Source organism: Platichthys flesus, chromosome 12 (genome assembly GCF_949316205.1).
Source record: "Platichthys flesus chromosome 12, fPlaFle2.1, whole genome shotgun sequence".
Classification (NCBI taxonomy): domain Eukaryota; kingdom Metazoa; phylum Chordata; class Actinopteri; order Pleuronectiformes; family Pleuronectidae; genus Platichthys; species Platichthys flesus.
The window spans coordinates 14,793,351-14,814,600 of record NC_084956.1 but is presented as its reverse complement, the minus strand read 5'-3'; the positions used below and the strand labels follow the sequence as shown (position 1 = coordinate 14,814,600).

At 43.3% G+C, this 21,250-nt stretch overlaps 1 protein-coding gene across 3 annotated transcripts in view; it reads left to right on the top strand.

Moving 5' to 3' along the window:
* The window catches only part of macrod2 (mono-ADP ribosylhydrolase 2), a 403,426-nt gene extending 388,464 nt beyond the window's left edge, over positions 1-14,962 (top strand). For all 3 annotated transcript variants that reach the window (XM_062401312.1, XM_062401313.1, XM_062401311.1), the window contains exons 17-19: positions 11,173-11,211; positions 11,770-11,841; positions 13,643-14,962. In XM_062401312.1, the coding sequence (XP_062257296.1) occupies positions 11,173-11,211; positions 11,770-11,841; positions 13,643-13,665 (134 nt within the window). In that variant the 3' untranslated portion in view covers positions 13,666-14,962. The remainder of the gene's footprint in view (positions 1-11,172; positions 11,212-11,769; positions 11,842-13,642) is intronic.
* Positions 14,963-21,250: the final 6,288 nt, after the last annotated feature.

The following is a 21,250-nucleotide window of genomic DNA, read 5'->3' as shown; positions in this document are numbered from 1 at the left end:
TGGCTCTCCGGGTTATCAGTGTGGAGAAGAGATATGTGTGGAGTTATAGGGAGAGGAAAAATTTTGTATTTTAAATCAGGCTGCGCCTCCACCATACCAATATATCTATGTATTAGATATCTCCCTGCACAGGCAATGAGATTCCCACTCTGATATGGGAAGTTATAAAGGCTCCTCGAATTGAAATAGGAATCCACGCAGCCTTCATTTATGAATATTCATAACATGCTTTAAAATGGAAATGAAGGCGACAGTTTATTGTTAATGCATTTGAAATATCAGTCCACCAGCCTTGTTCTGGTAACTTGTGAGAATGGGCCTGCGCTTCAGCAAGCTCGCGGAACACCCATAAATTAAAATGAGACTGTCTTCGCCTAAAGCTAGGAATAAATAAATCTGAGTTGTGAACAGAAATTGTTTTTCCTTCATGCAGCGTGATTCTCCTACAGGAGTCGATAGTTATTGTCTTGGTTCCAAAGGTAAGATTTAACGGCTGCACACGTTCAATGCCATTGAGCAAACAGCAGCTCTTCCTGCGTTCCAATCAAACTGGGAGCAAGTTTGGGCTGTTTGTCATGTCGTGCAGTGCACCCACACAAACCTGAGTCAGGTTTCTGATGTGCACGAGCGTTCCGTGATAGAACAGGATGTTCTGTGATAGATCTTATTCCACTGCCTTTCGGTTTAATATGTTTCTATTATCCAGCAGCCTGCTTTTAGAACGTGTCCTAAACACAGTCCTGCTTCTCTAATTCTGCTCCTGTGAGCCTGAATATAAAGTACGAAGCACTTTCAATTTAGTGCATCTGACATAATAAAGCATATTATAAAACTGACCTCTGCTAGAGGCTGACTGTGGGAGGAAAGCATCTCCTTGACTATAGGGGAAAGGGCGCTACAGAGATCCTTTAGAGGGTTGCCTCTACCTGAGCCTGGCTGGGTGCAGACCGACAGACGAGTAGGACTGTAATAGCATACTAAGCCAGGCAGGAGGGACCCTGCAGGGTTGAGGGAGAGCGAGCGGATGGAGAGACAGACAGACAGACCCAGCAGGCCATCACAACAATCTCAGTCTCAACACAGCAGAGCGACAAGCCACCATTACATCAGCCCAGAGGCTACCGGAGCCGACGTCCTCACTGCTCAGGTTTCCCCTGTTTCCTTTCCTCTCTTTAGACCTGTGGTGAAAACAACATCACAGCAACTCAAGTAAACTCCACTTCAGTCTCATTATCCATGAGTTTTCACTTGTTTAAGGGATTGTCTTGAATTTCACGACTTTCTATCCCCAAATGTTTTATTTACCGTGTTGGGAAAATTATTGTTGGCTCCAACTGCTTTATTTAGCACTGTGACTCTGCCACAGCTCAGCGTATTTGAGGCCCTAAGCAGAAAGCCAAACTGCCTCCACAAGTGCCATATGGTGCAGAAAAAAATCCACATGAACATCATGTATCGGCTTTTCCCTTTTTTAAATCCATCACCATTAAAATAAATATGTTAAAATGAAGGCACGACAAATCCCTCTCTAACAACTGTCATCAGAGTTGTTTTTATTCTCTTGTTTGCGAGTGTTATTTAGTGGATTTTATAGATGTCTATGTATTTTAATGTCCCAGTGGTACAGCTGGTGTACACCAGACAAGCAGCGATACAAATGACTCCTGTGAGATTCAGCAGAATTGCCATTGGCAATGTGAAGGTCCACGCAAAACCAGTGCTTTGTGAAAGCATCAAGCGAAATCACGTATTATCCATGGCAAATCAAAGGATTTTTGTATTCCTCTTTTAAGCAGCTGAATAATTGATCCCAGAATTCATTGGTATATTCTTCTCAGAATTGTTGTTGAAGTTCGCTTTGCATTTATATTCTTTCATTTGTGATAGTGAGGATTTGAAGCTTTGTTTAATTGGCTGTTTTGTGCCCTTTTGTGTCTTGGTCTTTGTGAACTATGGAATACTGGCGATGTAAATCTCAGTCCGGAGAGCAATGCGCTCTTTCCTGTGGCTGCGAGTTGTCAGAACACAATTAACTTTTGGAATAACATTGTACACTGTAGCAGTGAGTGGCTCCTCGGGGAGAAAGCTGCCACTGGCTGAAGACATTTGGCCATGCTTGTGTTTTATAGCTTTTTACACTGACGATAGTCCAGGAACAGCAGCTCCACTAATCACAGCCCTGCTGAGCTATTGTGGGTGAATGCCATGAAGAGACATCCTGCAGTCCTATTTGTATTACAAGGTTCCCTTTGTGGAATTTAGTGACATCTGGAGGTGAAGTTGCATATTGCAGCTTAATACCCCTCAGCTCAACCTCCAGTTTCAAACATGAAAGAGAACCTGTGGTAGCCTTCAATTGTCATTAAAACTCAAACGGTGTTTAGTATGTCCAGTTTGGACTACTGTTAAAAACATGGTGGCCTCTGTAGATAGCATCTGCTCCCGATGTAAATATAAATTATTTAAATATAAAGGTTCCATTCTAGGCTAATGAAAACAAGCCTAGATGATTACACACCAGTGAAAACCTCACTACGATTATTTTGTGTACAGTTTTTGCCAATAGATCCCTTTCACTTAAATCTTACACACTGGACCTTTAATGTAGCTTTTATCATGGAATTCCTTCTGGCTTTGCTCCTCATTCTTATTCTGAGCTTGATTCATTGTTTTGACTTGCTTAGTTAATTTGAGGTCACTGGATAACAAGTCCAGTCTGTTTCCTGGCCTTTTTAATATGAAAAAGTTTCACTTTTTTTAAGTAATATAATTTTTTCAGTCCGATGATCTCTTGACTGAATCTGATTCTTTGCCAACGTTCCTCAGCACGACGGCAACCTCCGTCATTTGGTGATGTCTTCCTTCTAATGAGAAACCCAGGCTCATTTAGCTGGAGATGGAGAATCGACAGACAGTGTGCACAATGTCCATTATGTTGGTCACCTCTGGCCCAGCAGCCGGCTTCAAAGAGGGGGGCCTCATCTAACAGGCTATAAGGGGACACACTTTTTCTGTCCTTCTTTGAAGTTCCTCTTTTGATCAGCTCTCTCATGCTGACCCCATTCCTCTGTTTGCTTCACAAAAACCCCAAATGAATGAGGGTTCGTCAGCCAGCGGAGTTGCGTAGAGCAACCGTGTGTTTGAAAAGTCTCTAACATATTGTAGAGATCGTGAGCCTGTCGCCTTGTTGGACAGCATGTTGCAAAGGCTCATGGGACTGTTAAGAGCTCTGTTGATCTGAAGCTGTTTTGTGTTAATGTTCTGACTTGGTTCATGTGCGGTATTTTAATGTGTATGTGGTTTGTTGGGATAGTTCTAAGTTAGTTAAGTTTATTGAGAAATGCAACCACCACAACTGGGAGGTGTGCAGTGTTGTGCATGAACGAACGCAAATGAACGCGTTCATTGAACGGGTTATCTTGGCTCGCTGTCTGGCCGGTAACCAGCCGTCCGGACCGCTCCGTGAAGAAGGAGGAGGAGATGTTTCTTTACCTTGAATGCGGCCACTTTATTTCTCGGATATACAGCAGGAGCAACACTCGCATCACCTCTAGGTGGTCCGTCACTTCTCGTTACACACACTTTTAGCGTCTTTACCCACAATACCCAGGTGCACTACACTACAAACTTTCCTTAAAGGGGCAGGCCCTACCTGCAACACAACAGCTCTGGCCTCTTACAAAAATGGCTCACTTTGCACCTTAAACTATGAAATGAACTGAACTATGAACTAGTTCAGAATTTAAATGGTGAACTATGAACGTGAACTATTCATATTTACTTGTGTGAACTGAACTTTGAACTAGTTCATGAGAGGTGTGAACTTGCACAACACTGGAGGTGTGATGGGGTCCAGTCACTGTTCATGTGGAAAATGATTGTGCATAAGTTTATTAAACTTGCTTGCTTGCAAGTGAGATATGTTTGAGAGACAAGTCAAGTGTTAAGAGAAAAAGTCTCTTCTCCAAGTCTTTTATTCCCACACAAGCTCACTAAAATATGTTAGGCTCCATCATGCGCACACATCCACACACTCACACACTTTCTTTAAAAACCCACAGATACAAGGCACTGTTGTAGTGATGAGTGATCTCTGCATGGCTTGTCTGTCTCCTGGAGGCAGTGAGGACGACTTGATGGTAGCGGCACTTCACTCAGAAACAGAAGACGAGATACTGACAACAACAGTCTTTGAGACGATGACATGGCAACTGGGACTTCACGACTTTAACCCTTCTGACTGCAGATGTATTCTGCACTTAACTCCCTGGTATTGTTCAGTCCCTTCTCTTATCTCTGCAGGTTCACTCGGAACCCACAGAGCGTACAGTGCTATAATAAAAATAAAGCACAAATGGATCGGCCACTTGAGTTTCTGTTGCGTTTGGTAGTTTGCACGATTAAAATACCTAAAGGTAATCAACCCATTTCCATGAAGTGTTGTGGAGGAGTGGATGATGGCCCAGGGAAGAGCTCATTCAATTTTAGGATGGAATCAGGAATAATTTTTTAATTTGTTAAACATTGCGAGATGGGGTGTTTTTCAATAATTTCCTGGGTTTCTTGAGAATAATTCATGGATTTTGATAAAAAATTCATGGGCCTGGATTTAAAATAAGGCATGTTCTAGGGGCTGATAATTATCAGTGTGTGCAATTTGGTGCAGATCCTAATGAAAATCTGGATCTTTTGAAATGAAATGTTTTTTCATAAGGATACTATTTGTCCGTTTCTTATGTTTTGGGATTCGCCGTTTGCAAATACTAATGTTTGCATGTAGGAAACATCCCTTTCTACAAGATATCTCTGGAACACCTTGAGGGAACGTTTTTTAAAACTCAAGGATGAACGGATTTGGTTTTCTTAGTCAAAGGTCATGTTTTTTGCCTTAACTCAATTATTTACGCATTATCATATTCATAATTGAAGAAATCCTTTCACTACCTGTTTCACGTTAGTTGAGTGAATCATGGAAGTAAATTTCAACTCGACTGGTCGTTGCGTACAAACAGGAGACTCTAATTCCAGTTTTAAATGACAATTGCCTTATAGTTCCAGCTTGATGTTTTGTTGACTGATTCAATTATCTGTTCTTGGTGGCGCAGTAGTAAGCACTGTCGCAAGTTTAATCCTGTGTTTGCATTTTTTTTGTCCACTTTATTGCGGCTTCTTCCCGCCGTCCCAAGACATGCAGTCTGGGGTCAGGTTCACTGAAGACTCATATCGATCGTAGGTGTGAAGGTTGAAGTAAACATTTGTTTGTCTCTGTATGTTGTGGTATTTTCTCAGCTCCCTCTGTGACCTTCAAAATACAAGCGGTATAGATAAAGGATGGTTGGATAATTAGTTAAACTGTACGTCTAACAATATGAAACAATCTAGACTATTGTGTCAGGATTTGTCTAGGCTGTGATTAGAAAGTAATACATCAGAACAAGTCATCAGGGAAAACACTGCATTGGACAACGCAGCATAAAATCAGCAATCAGTCATGATCGCAGTATCTGATACAACAGCTTCATTCCGTGTTGTTACAGTATGTCTCCATTAGTCCTAAAGCCGGGCTGCTGACACACACACACTAAGCTGCTACTGAATTCCACCAATCAACCTGCTGCCTCGCTGACCTTTAAATTATAGACAGGTCCTCGGCCCGGGCTCCTGGTTTTCACTGCAGTCTAGACGAGCTCTTTGATTGTATTGACTGGTCTGATCCACGACCTCCTGCGGAAAACCTTAAGCTGCCTAAAAGAGGCATCTCTTCAACTTTTGATCAGTCCGCTGGCCCGAGCCGTGTCCTCTGGGGCTCGCAAACATCCACGCCTCTGCTTCCACGTCTCCCTCGGCGGTGGTCTATCCCATTTTAGGGTTTGCCACATGGCTTTGTGTCAGACCCACCAGTCCCCCGCATGTCCGTCGGCCCGTCTGCCTGGGCCGTGATATAGTAAATCACAATAAGTAATGAGGAAGCGAGGTACTGAGGGAGCGTCTAAAGATTATGTAAAGTAATTCAGCGAGTGACGAGAGAGAGGAGCAGGCCATCACTGACAGCTGCTTTAGCAGGTATGTAGGGCACACAGGGGGAGGCCTCTTTTGCATTTTCTCCCTTCCATGTCTATTTTTATGTTGGCTCCTTCTCTCACTTCTTATCTTAATCAGTTATTCATTTACTTGTTTCATCTCCATGTATCTCGGTGTTCGGTGCTCTTTTCTTCTGATAGACCACTGTGACTGTCCCGCGCTACCTAGACAAAGTAGGCTAATAAAAAAAGACGTAAAAGAGAGATCACGAGTGAGAGACGTCGTCGGTTGAGAATGAGCATTTTACTTGGTTTTCCTAGACCCTGTTTCTTTTCAAACGTTTGCAAGTGGTCATTTTCCCTTCACATGTTGTCACCTGTGCCCTCTCTTTTCTCTTGCCATCTCTTCCTGCCTTCTTATCATCTTCACTTTCTGTGAGCTGTCGCTTAACCCCAAAGCAGATGGTGTCCTGTTCTCTTTCCAGTCAGTCGGAGTACTTTGTGTTTTTTTCCGTCTCGTCAAGTGTGGCCCAGGCCCATGTAATGAGCTTGGGCCTTTTCAGACTGTTTAGAAGACCCTGACCTAACTCTGAGCCGCTCCTCCACATCCGCCGCTGCAAGGTTACCCGGACCCCGCAGGGGAGCACAATGCTACTTAGTGTCCACAACCCCTCAGCCCTTTTTTTTAGGAAGAAGAAAGGCGGAATATTAATGAAGACTCTTGGCTTTTCAGGGGGATAGCACTAGAAAGGGGCGGTCATAGTGTTTACTGAGCAGGCTTGTTTTCGTCTCCCTAACCCGCGGGTCACAGCTCAGTGCTCGGTAATTGGCTCAGATTGTCAGACAGTGTTCCATCTCATTGCAAAGAAAACTCCGGCTATCAAAGACTCAACCCCCTTTCTCACAGAATCCTTTTTCCCTCCCATGTTTTTTAGAGTGGCAGCTCATGCAGTTTAACTATTTCCACAATCCTGCTCTACAAAGCCAACATTAACATATGAAAATGGGCTGCTTTACCAGCTCATTAGTTCTTTTGGTCAGGCACTTGTTGAGGTCTACACGCTCTTGTTTTGCCTGAGCAGGGAGATGTCTGTAATTATCTTTGCAGTAGGCATATCAGGCTCAAAGCTATTAGTCCATGCAAAGTTCAATGAGGGGCTGTTTGATACTTGTTTAATATACATGGCCCAACACAGACCAGGCTCAAGTCCCTCACAGGCCACCCAGTTAGTACTCTGCTGAAATGAATTCTGCTCCCATCTTCTGAAAGGAAATGGAGCTTGTCAGTGTTCTCATACTGACCTTGACATTTTCCTAACTTTTTGTTTTCTCAAGATGAAATGCTATTGAGCGAGTACTGGCTCTGTCTGCTTCATCGAAACCTTTCATAGAAACTAACAGACCTCAGTCTGATCTTTGATCAACTCTAGCAAAACAGAAAAACAGATGCAGTCAGTGAATGTTTTTTAGTTGTGATTGATCTCATCTGGGCCTACTTACTAGTATTAGTGGGTCTGTGGACCTGTTGGGAATTCAAACAGGGTTTTCAGTGTTTTCAGCAGCTGGACAGAAACTGTGATAGGTCACGTCCATTGTTTGAGTGGGAACATCTGGAAACCTGTGTGAGCGGAGTGGGATCAAAGCTCCAGGACCTGGTCACACACAGCGGAGCAGCTCGCCACGCTACGGTTTGGAGATCAAATGAACTGTAGAAATTCTCCCAGGGAAGTTGACACTGTAGGGCCAGATACTTCCCTACCTCCACGCGTCCATCGATTTTCATTCTTCCACTTGCTGAAGAGAAAGAGGAGTTGAATAAAAGACAGTGAGATGTCCTGTGGCTGAGGGAAAAAAGGAACCTCCTGTTCTGCTTAAGGCTCCTGTCTGGAACATTAAGCAACGCCGGTTCTCATGCTGCCATGTGGATGACCCACAGGGACCAGCTCTCCCGTGGGGTGACTGAGATAAAATGACAGGAACATTAAGAGTGGTGCAGAAGCAGAACTGCTGCCCATCGTCATAAACACTGTTCAATAGTCATGGCTAAAAACAATTGTGGGGGGGGGGGGGGAAGCTAAAGCAAATGTCTTAACTGTTTGATGTTTCAAATCTGAAATTGTCATTGCTGCTCAACACCTTTTCTATTAAGGCTGAATATTGTGCTGAAGTACACTACTGCTGACCAACAAAAAGCTAACTACCCCGTGTCGAATAAATGAATGGAGGGTCGGGGGGGATGTAATTTTCTGCTTGTCTGCATACAGGGGTGACTTATGCCCAACTCTCTTCCTTCCTCTCTTCTCTCTTATGTGTGTAAATGTGAGCGCTCATCTCTCATCCTCTCCAAAGATAGGTTATCTCTCTGCAATGCTCTGACAAATGTTTGTTTCTGATCTCCTGGGTGGCCTCTCTTCATTTGTAAATTAATTTGATGCAAACCTTCACTAAAAGTTTACCAAACTGATTAAAACCCTCAAATGTAAATTTGATATTAATGTCCGTCCAAAACTCTGACATCCAGTCACCTTTGCTGATGTTCAGGGAGTAATGCTAAGAAGTTACAGTTTCATACGTAAACAGCACCTTTGGCGATGTTTTAATGTAAACCAGTTTATTCCCTCTTTCTCTATAACCCAGTTGTACACACATTCTCTTACTATGCCTAATAGTAAATTACATACCAAAATACAGGGTGGTAGACACTGTTAAGGACCCCTCAGGGTCTTGGGTCCCGGCTCTAAGAACCACTGGTGTAAGCTGTCTAGTTTCCTGCTGAGAGAGTCAGTTCCTGCCACTGTTTTTCTCGTCTTTTCCTTATCAGCTCTCTGTGGACTCTTTCTCTCCTTCACCAGAACCTTGAGAGAGAAGCCTGTTTTTCTCTCTCCCCTGTCTTGTTTATGTGTTTGCCACGGCACACTCACATCCTCCCCTAAATGATAGCCCCTCTACTGTCAGCACACAGGAGTCAAATTAGTGAGCGAGACAGACAAATGTTGCTGCACCCTCCGAGCTTCAGACCGGCAAGGGAGGCCGGGGCGGCGATCAATTGAAATTCTGAGCATTTGGCTTTGTTTTTGATCAGTGCGATGTAGTGGAGGAAGAGGATGCTACTCCAGGACGGGGTTGTTATTACCTGAGAGAGAGGAAGAAAGGAGCAACTGGAAGTTCAGTCCAGTGCTTCAGTGAGCTCCTGCTGCTATGCTAGCTCGAATAAAAAGGCAGACATGATAAAGGCTCAGTTTCGACACGAGTCGTAAAATCAGGCACATTTCACAAGTCCTGCCATCAGCCTCAATATCCATAATGTAATCATGTGGAAAAGTGTTAATGCATTGCATATCATTTCATGGCTATGAATAATTTATTGTATTACTATTGAAAACATACGCCTGCCTCTTGCTCATGTGTGGTGCAATCTGTGTTTATGTGTTTCCTGACAATTTATTCCATTACAGTCTGCAACTGAATGAGGTGGTAAATCGGTTTCTTGTAATTAATTTATAATAAAGCATGAGTCATTAAAGGATAATGTAAGATTATTACAACTTAGTAATATTCTCATGGTTTTCACCATTTCAATTGGTTATGGTAACAGGCTGATCAACAGCAGGGAAAGAAACACGAGACGGTATAAATCGTATTATTGAGTTGGCTTTCACGCCTACCCTTGTTCGATGTGGAGCCCAGACCAAAATAACAGGTAGAAAGGCTCCGCAGACCAAAGTCTGGACCAATGGAGCATAATTCAAATAACCAAATAAGCTGGTCTTTGTCTGGATCAAACTGAACCGTGGTTTGGTTGGTGGTACTGGTGGTAAAACCATAAGAATGAAATCAGCAAAATGAACCAATTCACTCATTTTAAATGGAAAGACTATGAACCACCAAATTGACAAGATGCAGACACCAGATTCACGCCTGTCTACACATCAATCAATGTCAAGTACACAGTAGACACAGCTGTAAGTCACACAGAATTCTTAGATGTGTTCCCTATATTGCAAGGTGAAATCAAAACTAACCAGATCATATGTAGACACTGTAGAAAATACCTGAATCTTGGTCTAAACTTACAGCTGTGAAAACTCCTTTAAACTGATTTTCAGGTTAATCCAAAAGATCTCTTCACTAGATCTCAGCAGTGAGCTGACTGATTATCACTGTTGACTATTATTGATAGAAATCAACTATCAAATCAAGGGTACGGGTTTTGAATGTTTCTTTAAATAGTTTTGCATGAATAAATAATGTATTTTAAACCCCTGGACAGTTCCACGCCTCAGTTACAAAGTGAAAAAAACAAGAAATGAGGGTGAGACTGTTGTTGCTTCATCCTTCCTGCTACACAACAGTTCGTGGGTCCCAGCGGTGTCTCAGGGAGGGGAAATCTCCTTCTGAAATGTTGCAACAGATTCAATCAGTTTCATGTTGAAGCAGCAGTGAAATATCCAGTGTGTTCTCCATTGGTGGCTGCACCCTACAGGCCAGTGAAGGAGTCAAAAAATGTAATGTCCAATCCATCTATTAGCTTCAAGACCTGTCTCCGACCTGACATGTGTATCCAAACCTGCTATTAGTACCGGGGGTCCTGCCTTTCAATGATAGATTGAACGACTTTGACTGCAGACGTGTGGATGTAAATATTCCACACTCGCCTAAGCAGTTGTATTTGTTTACATCACGGCCGGACTGCCTGGGGAGAGCGGTTATTTTTATGATGTGCTTTGTTTGGATGATTGTTGTTGTGAAGGGTGAAGCACGGGTTTCTCAGCAAGTGACGAAGAAAGAGTTGTGTGAGCGCTCGCTGGCGAGGGGGGTCAGGCTGCCTCACAGGCAGGAGTTGGTAATTAATTTTGTATGAATCTTTCCCTTCTTGCATTTGTTTTGTTTCTTCTTCTTTCTTTTTTTAAGCGGAGCTCTTTAGGAAGGCGCTGGATTTTCGAGGCACGGGGGACGGAATGTAAATGAGAGGCCATGAGGAGGAATTTGCTTTAATTCTTGGACGTGTTTGGGGATGATACTTTTTAAGATCAAACAAAGCAGAATCATTTTGCAGAAATGATCACTTTCACTAATAAGTAAGCCTTTATAAACCTCTTTGCCCATAAGAGTCGAGTAACATGTCTATGTCTTTATGTGCTCCACATTACAGATGGCCCTGAGATCAATGACACTGGCACCAGCAATGGAGGTGAGTGAGTGAAGAGCACGTTCTTGCACATGTGAACTCGCAAGACCCCCCCCCCCCTCCGTCTGCTGCCCTCATCCTTTCCTCCATTTCTTGCTTCATGCTCCTGCTACTCACCGGGGGATATTTCATCAACACACCTGCCCACGTTCATGAAATATCACAGCACTTGCTAACACTTCTAATTATGTGTTGAATAGATTTAAACTTCGGTGGTTTCAGCTCCAGTAATCAGAGCGGCAGTGCAGATTCTTACTGGGGTTTTTAAAGAAGGACTATTATTAGACGTTCAGATGTTCACAGCCAGTTCACTCCTGATGTCAGAGAGTTCTTGTTAACTGCATTATATTTATAAACCCACTCAGCCTCTCTCTTTCTTTCTCTCTAAGGGCTTTATTCAGTTTCTCAGGCTTGGCAGGACACAGAGATTGTTTAGGCAAATTGATGCTTTTCTACACAGGACAACAGAACAGATTGCTTGATTATCGCTGCCCCTCTTCATATGTTCCCCCTCTTTTCCTCCTCTATTCTTCTCTCTCTTCTCACCCTCCACTTGTCTAGAGGGGATGAAAGATCCCGTCGAGAGCTCAGAAGAACCCGATTCAATTCCAACTGACAGCAATCAGTCCAAAGGTAAGGGCACGGAGAAGGCACTCATGCCGCGCACTCATCCCGCACTCATCCCTATTTATAAGCAGATTCTTATTAGTAGTCACAGCTGCCGATTTAAAATTCATTCCGACCGGAGAATCCTCAGCGCTGTGCAGCTGACTGTTACCCAGCCTCACCCGCTTCGTCTCAGCTCTCTCCCCCGTCTCTTTCCGTCTCCGTTGTCTCTGTAGGGGCAGGTCGCAGGCACCAGCCCCTCCAGGGCCAAATGCATTTGTAAAAATCCTCTCTCCCCATTTCAGGTCTGCAGCTATGACCCTGATATTTTTGGGTATAAACGTGTCAGCACGTCTTTGGAGATTGAGTGTGATGAATTACCCGCAAACTGAACTATCAGACTTTTCATAAATCAAGTGTGCAATGCATATTATTCTAACATGCAGCCAACACGGACTGGGTGGGGGCAATAATCATGCCAATAAATCATGTTTGATAAGGATACCCACACTGTTGTTTCACAGGTCTCCATTGAGACTTGGAGTAATAAGGCTGCACGCAATTTGAAAAGTAGACATCAGCGGAGTGTCTGTGATTTTCTATGTCTGAATATGTTCCGTGTGTGGCTCTGCAGAGCTGTTAGACCAAAGAATGAGACTCTGATTATTTCATCATCGGTCTTTCTCCAGTTTGGTTTTCCTTCTGAAGTCACATCCCATCCCGCGAGTTGTGCTGTTTGCATAATGGCTTTTGGTCGTCTATAATCTTTCTGTAATGATCCTCCTGAGACCGCTAAACATCTCCGACCACAACTCTTACTAACGTGCCTTCCTTCCTCATCATCATCATCATCTTCTTCTTCTTCCCTTCAGCCCATAGAGTGCTGGAGAAAAAACATCACGTTTTCCGAAGTCAGGAAATAGTGATTCTCATCACATCTGTAGTTGGGATCTGTTGGAGGAGAGCCGGGTAGCACATAGTGTGCCTTTATAAATTAATTCATATATAGTATAAGAACTCACAATGTAGGGTTATCACAACAGACCTGAGCAAAGATGGTGGGTTATTTTATCTATTCACCTTTATCTCCTTCTTCAGCCTCAGTGCTCAGATTCCTTTTCCTCCTCGTGCCAAGTAAAATTCCTCATGATTTAATTCATTGCCCTTGATGAAATGGAAAAACAAAATCAATGTCAGGGCTGAGCTTTTCTATACTGCCAGCATCACAGACATTTATTTATCTGCGCCACCTTCTGGCCAAAATGGCAACATTGCATTTTATACACATTTCATTTCAGTTCTATGGGCGATTACTCTGAAAAGTCCTGACCAGATTTATGAAACCAACAGAGAAAAAATCCATTTTGATTAATGACCACCGTCATTCTCTGAAGCCAACATTAGGAGAACCTCTCCATTTCCCTGTTAATGAGAATATACATGTTGGACTGCAGCTAAATGTTGTTGCCTTGAATAGTCCTTTGGTCCATAACATATCAGAAAATAGTTCAAAATAGGCAGTGTCATCCCACTGCACTTCATGTCTCCCAATCAGTCCAAACCATTCAGATATTCAGTTTACGATCACACATGACCGGGGAAAGCGGCAGATCTCCAGCCTTTTCATTTCGTGGGTGCAATGATCATTTCAGCCGAGCAGCGGCTGATCCAAATGAAAGTGCACAATCTTCATTTCACACTCATTTCCTCCACAGAACTCAGAGAAATGACACGCAGTGATATAGCAGATGTGTTTTTGTGTTCTCTGCGTGATATGATTATTCTTCAGAATTTAAATTCTACTCCCTGGATTTTGTTTCCCACCCAGACACTGTTGAGAAGAAGGAATGACCAGCTGAGGACGGACAATCAACCTCATCTGACAGCCAGCGAACTGTGCGGAGGCCAACCACTCTGGTGTCAGACCGGCCCATGTCAGGGGCGGCTCTGACACTGGCCCCAGGGCAACCAGTCACTCACAAGATGCTCACATTCCCAACTTGATTTCGCTTTTCTCCCCCTTAATTAAGAAACTACTCACCCCTGAAGTATGTCTGTACTGTATGTATATGTATGTATGAAAAAAACCTTACTATAACAACTTGAACATATCAACCAGAAAAGATGAGCCATACCTCACTGTGTGTTATAGTCATACATTATTTCCAAGGCTGGGTGTGATGAGACAACTTCTCTTTATTTTCCATTTCTGTAAATGTTAACCCACTGTGAGAGCATGGCGAAGCTGTCAGAGGACAACAGACACAGCTCCTACCTGTCCACACTCCAGGCTGGGTGATGCTTAACCCCTCCCCCCCAGTTTGTTCTTACACCGTCCCGATGACACCAAACGGTGACACCTGCCTCTCGCGAGTCCCCTCATAGTGCGACACACTGACACCTGCCGTGTCTCCCCACGCGCTCCTGCACGTCCAGCACCATTGTTTAGTCAAATCGGCCGATTCATGAGGCGACGTGCCGCTTCCCGGGCCTTTCATCTTCCAACATCTCCGACAACGTCTTATCTCTACCGCTGCTGTAACTGCGGCTTAACTCGTTTTTACCAGGAAACTCTTCATCAGCGCGCCCACGCACACTTAAGAAGATGTGAGTGTCTTTTAACAAATCGATTACGCCCCCCCCCCCCCCCCCCCCCGCCCTCCCCCTCTCTCTCTCTCTCTCTCTGAGCCATTTGCAGTGCATGCCAGAAAATTGCTTTGAACTTCCCCAACATAAACAGGATTTACTGTCCTCTTCGCTTTCGCTTGTCTCCTTACCGGATTGTCTATAATTGTATCGAAGGAATTTGCCTTATCTCATATCGAGCGACAACATCACAATCACAGACCTAAAGAGGTGGTCAGAGTAGGAATTCTTGGTTGTGCAGTGCTTGCTGATGATTTGTAATTTTAAGTTCGTCATGTAATGGCTAATACTTGTTGTTGCTTTTATCGTTTATTCCTTCAGTTGATTTAAAAAGAAAATAGTTTTCGGGTTCTTTTCAATGTCGGTATAATTCATGAATTCTTTTCAGTGGTGCCATACAACAGATGAGATGGATTTAAAGTTCTATGGAATGATGCCTTCATACTTTGATGTTTGCTTTGCTAAGCTATAACAGAAACAACTAATAAAGTTTAAGTTGGAATCCATGTCTCCGCTTTAAATGTGTCTCGTCGTGTGTCTTGTTTTTTAGTCGCGTCGTCGCAGCAGCAGTTAATGTTTGATTTCATTTCAGCAGCAGCCGGCACACTTCATGTCCCCTCGCTTCATACGTGTGAAATGGAACAACTGTAGCAGAGCGATCCGTCACGTGTGTCTGGGTCGACAGAAACAATTAAGTGATGTGCTGTGATCAGTGGCGTGCTGCCTCTCCGGCCCTCAGGCTCCATCCTGTATGAGCAGAGAGGAGATGTCTGGCAGACCCTCTCGCCCTCCGAGGCCTCGCTCCCTCTGACAAACCCACTAATGGCCTCGCGAGACCTCACAAGGAGTTTGTTATCAGAGCCTCAGCAAGGCTGCAGACCAGAACCTCTCTCTGCCACCTCCCTTATCAGTGAGGAAAAGATTAGCTCTGCAATGTTTTAAATCTTAGTAGGTAAATGTTTACTTCTTTTCATTACTCATAACTAACACGAGTAGAACTGTGTTTAATCACACACCACATTCCTGGGAATCCACTCCCAAACTGATTCCTTTTGACCGAGAAATATAACAACAGGATACAGAGAAAAGTTTGATTTCAGGTGTAAACCAAAGAGGCTGATACATACGAGAACATTCCATATCCTCATTTCAAACTGTATGACATCATTTCTTTATGTAAGACTGATACATCCTCCCACGTGGTTTACACAGTGGACATTGATTCATTACCTAAAAGTTCACCAGTATAAACTTAATTAAAACGGCAAAAGACTTATTTCCAATACATGAGTTTGCAATAGAAGTTGAACTTTCCAATTATTTATGAAAGGATTCGATTGTCCGACAGGTTAGAGTGGACAACAAAAAAAAAATGTAAATTTCTTTCTGAAAAGTTGTAAATGCAAGTTTTGCTGCATTACATCAGGGACTGAGATTGAGCTGCTCTATCTGCCATGTATAATAGTAAAATTGATCGGCTGCCTCTCATCCACAGGTTGGCGCTTTTATCACAGTCTAATCCTCCATATGAGACACGTCAGTCAGTGAAAGTGTGTTTTTAAAACTTAATTCAGAGCTGTCTTACTTCCATTACTGCCGATGAGAGCTCCAGATTGTACCCTCGGGGGTAGGTGGGTGTTAGTGGTTCTTTTTGTCCGTGATAAAGGGGCTTTACTTTGCCAACTTTATACAACTCCACGTCTTCCAACATCTCTGCATGGAAATAATCAAAAAAGAGTTAATGAAGATGTAAAGTGTGCGCTCTGTGCACAAGTGATAAAATGGGCCAGAGATTCAACGAGCAGTTTGACGAAATTGAAAGTGAAAGCCCACCAACGCATAAAAGCAGACTGGATTCATATCGTTATCCACTGGGTGAAATACTGACAGAGTGGGGAGATGCACCAGAGCAGCACTGAAGAAAATCATAATCTCCATTTCCCTTCTCGCATCTTTAGCAAAGTTCAGGCTCTATGCAAAGTTTATATTATGTTCATTCTAATGTCTTAAACAGTAATGTTAATGACTGTCTTTGCTTAATAATCCTACCACCATGTAATACACTGAAGAGGTCAGGTTGGAACCACCATGAGCTTATGGCTTCTGTTGTGATGGTAACTGAAGTTATACTTTAAAAATAAGACCATTTACTGGGATTCAAATATTCAACTAATATATAAAGTAACTAGAATGATGCTCAGTAGGAGAGTATAAGACCCAACTGTCCCCTCAAATGCAATCAAGCTGCCCCAAATTCGTCGATGTCAGTCCTCTTCCTGATCTACATCGAGATCTCTGTATTGTTTCTTGAGTTAAATCAAAAATAACTCTCAATTTTAAAGAAAGTTTAAAAAAAATGTTGATCAGCCTCGTTAGTCCCACCCACTCTAAAGTTTAATGGGTTCCCGGCCCCCCCACATACCCCCACACACCTTCCAACTTTGATTAAAACAATTAAAGTCTCTGTGTAGAAATTGACAAGCTTAACTTCGGAGCTCCCGGTGGCCCAAACAACAGCCTACACCAAGTCTGTCTCATCGTTCAACAAACAAAAACTTTTCCATCAGTGGTTAAATTCTATATAACAACTTTTTGCATCATCAACGACAGACCTACTTAAGTCAGCCGGTCACATTTCATAATAATGCCATACAAGCCATTAGCCAGATTTACCTTCAGCCTCAGCGTACCCTAAAGTTTGAACTGTATCATTGACTTCAAGGCCAACAAACCTGATGACGCTATGGTGATAAGGGAAGTTATGTCGCTGGTAGCCACTAACACCTGCCAACATCCACTGGTAGTTGGTAACCTAAATTGTGCAGAAGACCATCAAACGTACAAGGGACATTCAACATGTCGTCCTATATTCTAATAAAATGGGCCGAACATTGGGCAGTATGTCAGATTTTATCATTCATATCACAAGACAAGAGATGTTATTCTAAACATGTGTCTGCTCGTTATCTAATAGGATCTCTTCACCAGTGAAACGTCAAATAGAGAACATGCTGTTTTAAACTTTGTCATTTCAACAGAGTCATTGATAGCTGGTCATGAAGCCATTTTTCATAATGGCAAAGATCACCACATCAACAGGTTTCCCATGTGTCGATGTGAAAAGCCAATGGAGAACAAGGTCCCCGTCACTTTAGCAGCCGAGTTTACATTCCATTAACGTGTCGCATGCCAAGCAGATGTCAGCAGTGATTGTCCCTGGAACGGAGACGGTTACATTTTTAATGACTTCATTTGAATGCGTGTCAGAGCGATGGGTTCCCTGAACTTGAGCGCTAGGTAGTGTCAGGGTAAACAGCTCGCTGCTGTGCTGCTCGGCATACAAAGCCACTTCAGTGCAAAAATAACAAACCGCCTGCTCGAAAGAAAACAGCCCGCCATCCTCGTGTGAACGCCTAACGATGCTGGAGTTTCTGGCTTAGATCAGAGTTCTCTGGCTGAAACTGTTCACTCGCATCCTCAGCAGCACTGCACAACATCACACAGACACTCCATCTGCATGTGCAAATTGCAGAGAAACACATGACAGAGTATTTATGTATGTGACAGTGGTGATGATTGACCTGTGTGATCGTCACTTCCTATCTGACAGGCCTTATCAAGCAGCTGTGGGCTGATATGATGCGCTCTGCTCCGTTTATTCCATTTTCCAGATGAAAGCCCAGTGGACGTCTTCCTATATAAACATGCGTCGCCATGCTCCCTCGCTCCTTCCTTTCCCACCACTCGCCTGCTCCTAACTCCTCCCACTCCCCCCCCCCCCCCATCCCCTGCCACGCTACTGAGACCCAGTCGCCACACAAGCTGTTAACACAGCACAAACAAATTGGAGAAAAATAATTCCAGCTCGAAAGCCTTAAATCCCAGCGCCAGATAAGCTGTTTTTATCTGAGGTACAGTGTTTGCCCTTCATAAAAGTTCATCTCCCCCACAAGAGGCGAAGGCAACACTATAGGTGAACTAAGCCGAGATAAACACTCTAATTGGGATGAAAATTGACGCCATTCATTATGGATGCCTGTCTTCAAAGCAGCGAGAGCCACTGAAATGTTGAAAGGAAATTGACTTGCAGCGTTGCCGGTTTGCTTTGAAGAAGTGAGACCGCGCCGATTAAACTCCGCCGGCACAAGACGGTTATGAAGATTACATTTGTTGTCTGACTGGAAAGGCATGTTTGTCTCGTGCTGACGGCCCCTCATGACAAGAGAACTGAGGAGAAAGAGGATTAATAAACTCACTCTATCGCTCTCTGTTGTTGCTCTAATTATCAACTTGATAATGTGCTTATTAAGGTGATGCAGCAAATTCTCTCCATTATGGCAGCTATGGTACAGATAAGGCCGGATGGAGGCTGTTAAGTCTCACACATACAGTTCACAGTTATCAAAGTTTTATACATTTTCTGCTGTTAATCGCCGGGCAGTAAATGAGGACTGAGGAGAGCAGTTCTCCAATGGCTTTTTCCATCCGTTTTCTCAGAATAACAACTTGGCAATAATTCACATGAGTGACATCCACACCTGAATTCACTGCTGGCTTCAAAACAAAGCAGAAGCAGCTTCCTATAAAAGAAGACATTTTGCTGGGTTATGAAACTGATGTGGTTGCAGCGGCTGTATTTTATGGGTTGAACTTCCCCAGCACCAAGAAAAACAAAGAGCTGCTGGGACCAATATACGCTCCTGTATTTATTTTAATTAGAGACCCATCAACGTTATCTGTTGATAAACCTCCGAGAAATTGGCATCATTAGCTGCGACTGTCCTCGTTATTTATTATTACAGGTCAAAGCTTTTATGTGAGTGAACAGGCTTCCATTTGGATTTCGTCTGAATAAATAAATGCATGCTGTGTGTGTTTGTGTGGTGGGTGTGCGTGCGTGCGTGCGTGCGTGTGTGTGTGTTGTTTGTGTTGCGTGTGTGTGTATTTGCGTGCGTGCGTGCATGCAATGTGCCTTTTTTGGGGAGAGATAAAACGGAACAGGAGACTTAAATGATAACATCTCTTTATGTAACACTAATAAACTGAATGCTGTTGGGGAAGGAATGGGGAAGGAATGGAAATGTGTTGCTCCCCTTGTTAATGCATTTACTTTAGACGTCATTAAAGTTTCTCCATGTTTTTTATTTTCTTCCAACAGGAGAAATTACCCGGAAAGCCTAATGAAAGAAAGTGAAGAGCAACGTGTCGAAAACGCTCGGTAATCAAATTGGACGTTAATAAATGCATTAGTCTTATTTAGCTGTGACTTTGGGAGCGTTATGGTTACTTTGGCTGATGTTCTCTAAATCATTAGAGCAAAATGAAATGTCACCTGGGTCTTTGGTTCCCAGGTTTGTCTGTGGATGAATCAGCGATGCATTTAGAGATCAAGGACTTACAAGAGGAGCTGTGGGGAGTGCAAGGTTTCTCCTGAAGCCCTGCTGCTTTTCACTGCATCCATCTGAAGTGAATGCACTTAACTACAAACACTGAACACTGGCGGCGCCGTGGGGAAGCTGGAGTCAATTGTTTAAAAAATAAGTTTTTACCTCCACAGGTTTTACAAAAATCAGTAGGACACTCTTTTTAAATGAATGACAGGTTTAAGATGAAGACCAGAATATGTTTTTGGAAAAAAACATTCAACTTTAACTTGAGTTTAACGGTGCAACTCCTGAACCTTTCTCAACACACATCAACGTGCAGGTGCTCAACTAAATCATTATTAATCCCTCAATCTGACCCACTGGTGTTTGCAGTGGCTCTGTGGTTCCTCCTCACACTGGTGATGCTTTGTTCCCAGTTGAAGTAAGAGGTTATTAACAAGCTTGTTAATGACTTATCCAAGAGAGGAACTCATGTTTAATGCTTTATTTTGCACATCTCGTGAGTCGCAGTGAACAGTTCAGTTTAGTTTAAGTGACAGCTATGATAAATCAAACTGATCAAAACACAAGGCACAAGCTAACCACATTAATACCTGAGTGTGAGCGGAGCTTTCGACATCACTCATCTCTGCCTCCTGTGAGATGTCATGTCATGTCATGTCTGTCAAATGGCAGCAGTAACACCACTCTTTGCCTTCAGCTACTCGCAGTAGTGACAGAATATGTAACGATCATGTTATTTACCCTTTAAGGCCTCGTTGAGAAATATCTCTGCTTACTGTGCTTTCCCATCTTTACACCTTCTCTTTAGGGAGAGTTTGACCTTCCTTTCTTAGGGATAAACATAAATATACAGCAAGGCTTTTATCCAAATGTATAAAAGTAATGTATTGAAGTTAAAAATCACTGTAACAGTTCCACTTTGTTATGTAGGGGCCTTTAGCAAAGCTGTGCTGGCTTTAAGGCTCTAGAATCAGGCAGCAACAGGGCTCCAGACCTGAATCCATAGTTGGACATGGCCATCAGGAGGGCCGCTCGCTCTGTGGGCCTCTGGAGCATCATTTGGATTGTGCACCAGCCCACACCGATACATAGGAGGACACAGCTCTTCTCATTCTGGGCTGATGTCATACGAATGGATATGGATTGGGTTCCACTGATGCGCTTGGAGCAGAAGTTGTGAAAGTTTATCTCGCTAATTTACATTGACTGAGGAAAGTGGACAAATATTCAAACAAAAAGGGGAAGGGGGGAGCTGAAAGGAGGGGGGGGGGTAGTATGGCTGGTCTTGGTGAGAAAGTCCAGTAGTCCGTCCCCGTCTGTATCATTGTCAAACTTCATGATTTATCCTGCCATATAGTCGAGTCTTTGATTGTCATCCATGGTCATCTGAGAGTTGCAGC